General features: G+C 33.8%; 1 protein-coding gene across 1 annotated transcript; it reads left to right on the forward strand.

Moving 5' to 3' along the window:
* Positions 1–1909: 1909 nt before the first annotated feature.
* Positions 1910–8872, forward strand: LOC140431954 (uncharacterized; the record flags this gene model as incomplete). Its single annotated transcript, XM_072519820.1, has 4 exons — positions 1910–2028; positions 2105–2356; positions 5067–5126; positions 8534–8872. Coding segments are annotated over 4 exons (619 nt in total), but the record flags the coding sequence as incomplete, so codon positions are not given.
* Between the last annotated feature and the right edge of the window lie 2268 nt (positions 8873–11140).

Raw genomic sequence — 11140 nt, forward strand, 5'->3', positions numbered from 1 at the left:
TCTTTTCGTTACTGTTTTTGTCCCCGCCAAATGTGAAATTTTACAACACTCTATATGTTTCAGAACACGACAATATTTCTCCCCAAATGTATTAAATTTTCACGACAAATATCAAATATGCAATCAGTAAAATTCAAATAATTCAAAATAAATATCAAATGTACGATTGGTAAAGAAAATAAAATCAAATAATTCAATAGCAGTAAATATCCACTAACTACGATCAATCAATAAATCAAATTTATATTCCCTGGAAAAATTGTCAAAATACTTTCAAATTCAAATTCCCTCAATGTTATATGTTTTTATCTCTGGATCACCTGTACTTATTCCAGATCTCTTTCCCTTCCTTCAAATGTAAAGCTGCGATATTTTCAAGCCCCACGTTTTGGAAGCCAGTTATTGTGATATTTCAAGTCTTGGTGCGCCAAGCAATAATTAGCTAATTAATTTTTTTGATTAATTAAAATTATTTAAATGATATGATTATTACTCTATCACAATTTTAATTCTTTTATCTCAGGGTTAAATTCGTGCTTCAATATCTATGCTATTACATGTGAAAGGTAAGGTCCAGAGAATACCGGAACAATAAAAAACACATATGATCTAACACTATATATTGAAATAAAAATAATGAAATAATTCACACTCAAAAGTTTTCAATAAACAAATCTCATATAAGGATTCTCAAAATTTTGTTCTCCGTACGTGAACAATCAAAAATTAATGGTACAAACAATATTAATTGAAATCTCAAAATCCCAAACTATTCTAACTCTCCTGATCCAAATATTTATATCCTTTCTAAATTACGTGTAAAAATTGTGTTATCAATAAAAGAAAAAAAACTGCAGAAAACAAAATTATCTCTCTCTGATGATGAGTGGTCCAAATCCTTGTTCCTTGTAGATTATATTATCTCCTCTCAACCGCTCCCTATGTAATCAGCAATCTTACATCAGATTGTTGCAAGTATATCGTCCTTAATGATCTCCTTCAAAAGCACAAATCATTCAAATTATGATAGCCTTTCTCCTCTCGATAAACTGAATCTCTCGTTGGCCCGAGTGAAAAATTGACTCTTGGAATATCTTCTCTTTACGATAAACTGAATCTCTCGTTGGCCTGAACAGTGACTCTTGGAATATAAGTAGAAAAATATGACTTACAATATTTTGTTGTTTCAGCTTCTGTCAGATACACTAACTCCACAAAAACTCACTAACATTCAACACTACTGCTTGCTACATTTCGGGAACCGACAGAGAACAAACACTGTTCTTTCTTGAAGACTTGGAAACCAACTCCCTATATTTTCTCTCTCCTCAATCTAGCTAAACTTTCCTTATCCCACCTTTTTCAATCTCCGCCAATCAAAACTCGTCACAATTCCCCATTTTTTCATTTCGATAACAAACAAATTTTTACCTATAATTATAAAATTTCCTAAAACTTATTTACAAATATTATTTTCTATAATTCTTAAAACTAACAAAAACCTCTTTATAAAATATCTTCTATTGTCTTTAATCACTGCACTAATGTATTTGTAAAAACCCGTTTCAATTTGTCTTTTGTTTCACTTAAACTTATGCGGGTCAACTGAAGTATTACAAAGAAATAATTTATGTAAAGCTTACTTTTTGTTTAGTACAGATAATCCAAGAATTTAATAACTTTCCTTCTTAGAAATGTTTGTTGGTTATACTTTCTGAATTATTTTAATTTTTTGTTGAACTTTGAAATATTTTAAACAAACCAATATTTTCTTGATTTTACATATCATAACAATATATATATATATATATATATATATATATATATATATATATATATATATGTATATATATATATATAATATATATATATATATATATATATATATATATTTGGATTTCTTTTACAGTCACTCGTTCGAATGTGCTGAATTGGACTGCCCTGAAAACGAAGCACCGCGTCCTATGAGAAGCGATTGCTATCTAAAGTACAAACTTGGAGAATGTTGCTCTGTAGGAACTATGTGTGGTAAGTATATAAGGGTTGAGAGCGAAATTGAATGTATCTTATAATCACTATTTAACCACATGTTGAATTTTTGCAGCTAGAAAAGACAATCCGGCTGAATGCAAAGTCGATGGAGCAACTGTCATGGAAGGCGAGGAATTCTACCCACAAAATACTTGTCTAAGTTGTGTATGCGGAAAAGGTTTCGTTGGCAAATACACTCCGGAGTTTTGCCAGAGAAGGTCGTGTTTAGTGCAGGTTCATAATAGCGATGAAATCAAGAATAACTGCGCTCCTTTATACGATAATGACAAACCGCTTTGTTGTCCTGATTCATGGATTTGTCAGGGTAAGTATATTGACTTTTTAGATTGTATTACATTATTTTTATATTTCTTATTTTTCTTCTTCCTTCTTGTATGTAGGCTTTAAAGCCTGTATTTTCTTCGATATTAGCCTCCTAAATTGTTTAAATTATCGCACCATCTTTTTCTTGGTCTGCCAATACTTCTTCGTCCATTTGGTGATTTATATCGTGCTATTCGTACTATCCTATCCTCTGTCATTCTACTAATGTGTTCGTTTCACTCCTTCCGTTTCCGTTTTGTCACACATCCATTTATCTCTTCTATATTGGTCTCTGTTGTTTCTAGTAGTCGTCTCAGTTTAGATGTGTTAGCTCTTGTCTTCGCCGTGTATGTTAATATAGGTCTAATTGCTGCTTTATAGATCCTTGTTTTTGTGTCTTGTCTTGGTGTTTGTTTTTCCAGATTGTGTCATTAAGAGATCCCGCCGCTTTATTTTCTTTCAAGCTTTGTAGTCGTACTTCTTCAACATCTACGTAACTAGTTATATCTATTCCCAGATATCTAAACCTTGCTTCCTGCTTTGTTATTTTCCCATCAATTTCGATTTTACATCGTTATGGGTATTTAGATGTTGTCATACATTTGGTTCTTTCTGCTGATATTATCATATTGTATTATTTGGCTGTTGTATTGAAGATGTGTGTTAATCTTTGGAGCTCGTCTTCTGTCTCGGTGATTAATGCGGCGTCGTGTGCATACCATAATATTTAGATTTCTTTGTTCCCCATTCTGTAACCATGACCTTTACGTACTGCTTGTATTATTTCGTCCATTATTATATTAAAGAGAAGTGGGCTAAATGCTTTACACAACAATCAAAATATACTTTTTTACGTTTTTGGAATTAAAAAATAAACATTTCTTGTTCCATGTTTGGACTAGAAAGAGTCCAAACAGAATAAATTACATGTTAGCACACATTTAAAGAAAAATTTAATTTAAAATATAATTTTTTTATTAAATTGAAACAAGTTAGCTAACTTAAGATGTATTTTATTGCTTTAAGTTTACATTTCCGTTGGTATTTCTCTAAGATTCGTTCAATAATTCTTTACGTTTAAAGCTTTGCCAAGGCTGTATTTTAAAAGATTCTGTTCGATATAATAACTATTCTTCTTTCAAGTAAGCGTCGTAGAATCCTTCTAATTTTATTATTTTCTGTCCCTTAGTGTTGCAAAAAGTGTTAATTTTCGCGCAGATTTGGGATAAACAAATTGAATTGTTTAAAAACTATGTGTAATAAATAAATGAACTAAAAAACTTTTACCACAGTTTATAACTAGCCGTTTTTTTTCAGTTTTTTGATAAAATATAATGGTTTTAGCTTAGGTAACATCGACTGACTTTTTTCATTTCCCTGGTATACACAGATGGGTTTTAGAAAGGGTCTAGGAACTAGAGAAGCATTATTCGGAGTCAATGTTCTGACACAACGATGTCTGGATATGAATCAGGACATATATGCTTGCTTCAAAGACTTTAAAAAAGCTTTTGACAGAGTTCAACATGAAAAGCTTTTAAGTATTCTTAGAACCAAAAACATAGATAGTAGAGATCTACAAATTATATCGAATCTGTATCAAAATCAGAAAGCAAGAATAAGAGTCGAAGGAGAACTGACAGAGAAAGTAAGTATACTTAGAGGAGTTCGACAAGGGTGCATACTTTCACCACTCTTATTCAGCGTCTACAGTGAAGTGATATTTCAAGAAGCTTTACTGGATATTGTGGAAGGTATTTTGGTCAACGGAAATAGCATTAATAATATTAGATATGCGGACGATATGGTCATATTTGCAAGTGACATGGAAAATCTACAGTACATAATACAACATGTATAGGTACAATTCATGTGAAAGGTACGGACTGCAAATGAATCTCAAGAAAACAAAATCAATGATATTCTCAAAATAACCACAAAATGTAGATAACCTGATCATCAATAATACAACGATCGAAAGAGTAACAACATATAAATATTTAGGAACGTGGCTAACCGAAGATGGAGATCAAACAAAAGAAATCAGATCTAGAATAGAAATGGCAAGAAACACGTTCATAAAATTGAAGAACTTACTTTGCAACCGTAACCTTAATCTAGAGATCCGCACAAGAATGCTACGTTGTTACGTTTTTTCTGCTTTACTATACGGCATGGAAGCGTGGACAATAAAACGGTCTGAAATCAAAAAATTAAACTCCTTTGTGATGCGGTGCTACAGGAGAATCCACAGAATATCGTGGACTGAAAAAGTAACTAATATAGAGGTGTTACAAAGAATAAAGAAAGAATGTGAAGTCATAAAAACTGTTAAAATTAGAAAGATTCAATATCTGGGTCATATAATGAGGGGCAAGAAGTACGTATTACTTAGATTAATTATGCAAGGGAAGATACAAGGGAAGAGAAACCCAGGACGACGCAAAATATCCTGGCTAAGAAATTAGAGAGAGTGGTTCGGTTGCAGCTCATTAGAATTATTCAGAAGCGCGGCGAATAAAATTAAAATAGCGATGATGATTTCCAACCTCCGATAGGAGAAGGAACCTGAAGAAGAAGGTATAAAATTAAAATATTTGAGCCGTGTTGTTTCTGAAATACGCGATTCAATTATATAATTGGGTTTTAAATATTTCTTTTGCACTGAAGTCCTATATATGATTTTTTTTAATTATGTTTTTGTTTTTCAGGTTCCTCAGCTTCAAATGTAACAAAAATAGCTGCTAATCCAAAAGTGGACCAAAATACAGGTATGAATGTTTTTACTGTTATTTAACAAATCCTAAAGAATCAAGCAAATCAAAATGATCAAGACTAAAGAATAAATTATACATAACGCGCTTTTTATATATTAATTCTACCTCACCTGAGCACTACCTCAGATAACTAACAACCGATTTTATCCCAAATATTAGGCATACTGTAAAATCTTCAACAAAAATCTCAAAACGGAAATAGAAGATGTTTTGATTGCGGAAGAATAGAAAATTTGCAAAATAATTGCAGAAGCCGTTCCAAGGCAAGGAAAGAAAAACCAAAGAATAAAGCCAGTTAAAGTTGTACATCGTCCCACAATAACTTATGGAAGCGTGACATGGACTCCGAACCAGCGGGAAACGACAAAATTACTGGTACTGGAAAGAAAGAGTGGACAGCTACAAATACCTTGGTACCAACATTAACAGCCAATGGGATCACTCCAGTGAAATAAAACAACGCATAGGAAAAGCGAGATCGGCGTTCATAATGAAGTCTCTTTTCAGAAGTCACAATTTACCACTTACTACCATAATCTCTCTCATTAGATGCTATGTATTTTCTACGTTATTATACAGAGTAGAGGCCTGGGCACTTTCCGAAGCTTCTTTAAGAAAACTCGAGGCATTCGAGATGTGGTGTTACAGACGTATTTTAAGAATTTCATGGGTGGATCGTGTGACTAATGTTGAGGTCCTACGTAGAATAGGCAAGGAATGCGAGATTATTAACACCGTCAAAGAGCGCAAACTAGAATATCTTGGCCATGTTATGAGGAATGAACAAAGATACGGCTTGTTGCAACTCATTCTTTAGGGCAAGGTATTTGGAAAGAGAGGACAAGGGAGCAGAAGAATATCTTGGCTTCAAAACCTGAGAAAGTGGTTTAAATCATCAACAACCGGACTATTCAGAATAGCAGCAAGCAAAGTTAGGATAGCCATGTTGATACGCGCTATCTCAGAGTGATAGGCATCGTAAGAAGGAAAGAAAGATACTGCGGACTATCGAGGGGCCTTGCAGAGAAGAGACAACAGGAGAATTGAGAAGAAGACACAATGATGAACTCCAGACAGTATATGGAGATGAAAACATAGTACGCTACATTAAAGCAAACCGAATAAGATGGGCGTAAGAGTACCGTCAACGCAAATAATGCCTCTCTTGTACCCATGCCTCCTCTGAAGCCAAACTGCGTTTGATCTATCTACTCCTCACAGTTCTTGTAAATTCGGTTTTGAACAATTTTCAAGAGAAGCTTTAAAGGGTGACACATTAGGCTTATCAGTCTATAGTCATTACATGATTTGGAATTGTTGTTTTTTGGTAAAGGTAAAAATATCGATTTAAACCATTCCTCCGGGATGTTGCCCTCTACATATATATGAGGTTGAGAATTCGGCTCTTTATTTTACCGTCATCTAAGACTTTAAACTTCTTCTTCTTTTTCTTCGTCTAGCCATTCACGTCCACATCTGAACATAAGCCTCTTCAAGTCTTCCTTTCCATTGTTTTTTACTGTACGCTACTTGTAGCCAATTTTTCCCGGCAGTCCTTTTCAGATCATCTGTCCATCTCATAGGAGGTCTGCCTCTGGGTCTTTTGTGTTGGTATGGTCTCCAGGTTAAAATTGATCTGTGCCATTTGTTTAGATCGCTCCTAGCTACATGTCCGGCGTATTCCCATTTCAACTTTAATGATTTTTGCACCACATCGGTGACTTTGGTTTTCTGTCTTATCCATGTGTTTGTTTTCTTGTCCCTAAGTGATATACCTAGCATTGCTCTTTCCATGGCGTGTTGAGTGACTCTAAGTATATTCATATTTTTTTTTGTGATTTTCCTTTAAACTGTTCTACTGAAATTTGATAAGGACCCGGTGCTTTTCCTTGTTTTGCATACTGTAGAACTTGTTCTTTACATCTGAGGGTAAAATTTGTAGGTATTGTTCTTCTTCACCTATATCTTGTTAATTTTCCCTCTCGTCATGGAACAGATGGATTATATATTGTTCCCGTTACTTCCTTTATTTTGCTTTGTTCAGTAAGTATTCCTCCATGATTATCTCTTATTATGAGTGTTCTTCTTTGTCTGGTGTTACGCGCTATCTCAGAGTTTTTTATTTAAGTTTGAGGTGTCATGTTTGTTGCTGAGTTCTTCCAGTTCCTGGCATTTCTTGTTCATCCATTCCTCCTTAGCCTTTCTGATTTCATATTTGGTTTTATTCTTGATGGTTTTATATTTATTTTCATCTTAATTTTTGTATTTTCTTTTTTCAGTTATTAGCTCAACTATTTCCGGTGTCATCCAGTCTTTCTTAGTGATTTTATCTTCTTCGCCTAGGACCTATTTTCCCGCTTTTAGTATGGCTTTTTTCATATCTGCCCATTATCTATGCGTTTAGTTGCTGTTGGCAGTTGTTAGTTATCTTTTAGGTTTTTGATGTTTTTTTTTGGTGGTTTTAACTTTTTTCTCCGGTTTTTTGAGTTTAATGTTGACGTTTGCTAGTAATAGATTAAGGTCCGTATCTGCATCTGCGCTTGGATAGGTTTTTGCACTTTGTACTCCATTACGAAACCTTTTGTTAATCGTTATAAAATCTATTTGGTTTCTGATTTTATTGTTGGTGTTATCTTTTAGAGAAGTCCACGTGTATAATCTTCGTGAGGGTAGGTCGTAGTATGTATTTGTTATGACTAATTCTTTCTCCTGGCAGTACTAGACTAGTTTATCACCTCTTTCGTTTCTTTTATCTAACCCAAAATTTTGGAGTCAAAAGAAGAGATTGAGACAGATTTTGCAGAGACAGATTGAGACTTGCCAGAGATTGAGACAGATTTTACTGGATCAATTCTTGCTGACGTTGTAAAAGATTCCTGTAAAAAATGTAATTTATGTAACGATAGAAAAGGTTCTAGAACACGAAGACGTAGTAAAATGGCACAATATCTTTACGGATAGCCCTTTGAAGAACGATTTGTAGTGGATATTCTCGATCCATTTCCGATGACAGAGAGAGGAAACAAGTACTTAATGGTGGTAATCAATTATTGTTCAAACTAGCCTGAAATTTCACCCCTTCTAATCAAGAAGCGACTAAAGTAGCAGAATCAATCATAACACACGTCGTATCAAGACATGGCATTTGCTCACATTTTGTCGATTTTGTAAGCCTTTTGTATACCTAATGAAAATTTACTATTTACGTTTAATACCAAATAAAGCGTAGTTTTAGTTTTAATGAAGCTAAAATACAATAAGTCTTAAATCCGTTCATAATACCAATAGTTGAATCTTGGCTTAAATCTGTCTATATCAGTTTTAAGAATATACATTTATATTATTTTCTCGTAAAATCTATTTTGTTGTTTATTATGTAATTCATTTAATATTTCTTTTAGGTTTGACCTGCAAATTTGGAACGGATACATATAAACTAGGTGAGAGAATGCTGGCTGTCTTAACCAGCAAATTTGGAACGGATACATATAAACTAAGTGAGATAATGGAGGCTGTCTTTAAGAGTAACGATATAAACAGGAGAGTCCAATGCGAATGTATGTTGCCACCTTTCCTCACTTGCAGATAAAAAATAATCTAGCTATGAACACATTCTTTTGGATTTGACAATATGTAATACGAAATTTTATGTGGAGACCTTCATAGTTGTTAATTTTAGAAGAGACTTACTAGATAGAATGTTTTTGTAATTAATTGAAAATAAACAACTTCTTTTAAAAGTGTTTTTTTCTTAGAAATGTTTTATCTGAATTTTTAATTAACCAATGGACTCAACTTTAAGCTAATTTACTAATGATTTCTTAAACTAATAGTCAATTCTATGGAATTTTCTTCTTTTTCTTTAAGCGCTGCCTTTTTTTGGGAGGTGTTTGTTAGCAACCTATAGTAGCCAGACTGTGAACTAATTCCTGCTTATTTTGCATCTGCTTTACTGTATACATTAGGATCCGGTCATAGCATATGCATATAGAGAAGAAATAGTTAATACAGTTAACAGTTATATTATAATTCTTCCCATTGGTCCTTTTCGTCACGTGATCGATTTACCTGGCCCATTAGAAAGAGATGCAGGGACTGCTTTACGTCATTTTTGTCTGTCGCATTGGGGGAACGGGGCTGGTTGCAATGATCAGTCTATGTTGTATTACATTCTAATGAATATTTTGCCTACCACATAGGGTATTACTATAGGGGGTTGAAAGTTGGGGACAGAAATTATTGGGGTGGAGATAGGCCAAGCAAAACAAACCGAAACGTTGCGAACGGTCACTCAGGGTACATTTGGAGAACTGGGTCGTTGATAAGTCAATGATAAGGGGACTGAAATGGGGTAACTACCAAAAATGAAACAAAAGGTTACCCTTTTGGACAAACAAAACACAAAAGAGGTTAGAAACTTTTATAAAGAAATAAACAAAATGGTTTAGTGAAAAATATAATATTTAGACGCGCTATCTCAGAGTAGTTACAAAAATAATTAGTACAAAAATATTATATTAATAGTTGCATAAATAAATACAAAATAACAGAGAAAGACACTAAGTTTTATCAGTTTTACAAACTCTTAAAATTGGAGATATTACAAAACTTACGTTAATGGGTAGCAGAAATAAATTATTACAAATGAAGAAATATCTTTTTAAGCGAAACTGTGCTTAGAGATTAACCTTTTTGACGTGACAACGTCTTAAATTAGGTTGTGGCTCGGAGTCATTCATGAAAAAGTGTAACGCCCGCTCACGTCTGTTTCGATGAGTCACCGAACGAGAGAGAGGCGCCCCGGACCGGCGAATGCCTTGCGTCTCTCTCCCACTCAAACATGATCGGTCCGTCTGCGCGCGCAGCACTAGAGAATTAGGCGCGTTGAATCGGTGCGTGCTTGTGTCTCTGTCTTTCTCGAGCGTTCTTGGCGTTCAAGACACATTACAGCAGAAACACTTCCTTTTATTTCATATTTCTCCTATCATCGTCCTATGCTAAACAAAATCACTCAAATAGAAATTAGTTAAGTTTAAGTTTACATGTACAATGTTTTAGTAAACAAAATATATTTCTATAGTTAAAATTTGTGCAATTCTTATTTTCATCAATCCTTGTTCCTATTGTGCAATTTAATAATATTCATATCAATAAATATTCTACCGAGAAAAAAACGTTGTCACGTAAAATCTTCGCCCATAAAACCGACTTTACAGGCAACCGATATTTTAAAAACAAAATCTCTATTACGATTAGGTAATTTACCAATGTCAAAAATAGTGCTAACTGTCATATGTCAATACTAAATCTTAAAACGGAGAACGATTAATATGACAGCTAGTTAGGCCACACCCTAAGATCTACAATTTTAATTATTAAAATTTTTTAACCTGTATGAAAGCAATTATTAATGAAAAAATGTCTATCTTTACTTTAAAAGTTTAAACAAAAAAATCGGTTGCCTGTAAAGTCGGTTTTACGGGCGAAGATTTTACGTGACAACGTCTTTTCTCGGTAGAATATTTATTGATATGAATATTATTAAATTGCACGATAGGAACAAGGAATTGAATGAAAATAAGAATTGCACAAATTTAACTATAGAAATATATTTTGTTTACTAAAACATTGTACATGTAAACTTAAACTTAACTAATTTCTAATGAAATCGTAGGCTTCCACGGCCAGAGTCAGAATATAGTTTATTCGTCTTCCGGGTTTTGGACCGTGTCATTTGTGAGTGACCCAAAAGTGGGTTCATCTCGACGTTTCGCTACAATTGTATGTAGCTTCTTCAGGAGAACAAAAAAAAAAAAGAAAAACAAGAGACAGGAAGATGGGTAGTTAGCAACGGTAACTCAGTTACTCAAACGCAACCAGAGGCGAATACTAACTACCAAGATGGGCATTTGGTCACAGTAACTCAACTACTCAACGCAGCCAGAGGTGAAAACCAAATGCCAGGACAGGGATTCACGTCCAACAGCTCAGAACACTAACGCGTCGAG

This window comes from Diabrotica undecimpunctata, unplaced genomic scaffold, assembly GCF_040954645.1.
Source record: "Diabrotica undecimpunctata isolate CICGRU unplaced genomic scaffold, icDiaUnde3 ctg00002344.1, whole genome shotgun sequence".
Lineage (NCBI taxonomy): Eukaryota > Metazoa > Arthropoda > Insecta > Coleoptera > Chrysomelidae > Diabrotica > Diabrotica undecimpunctata.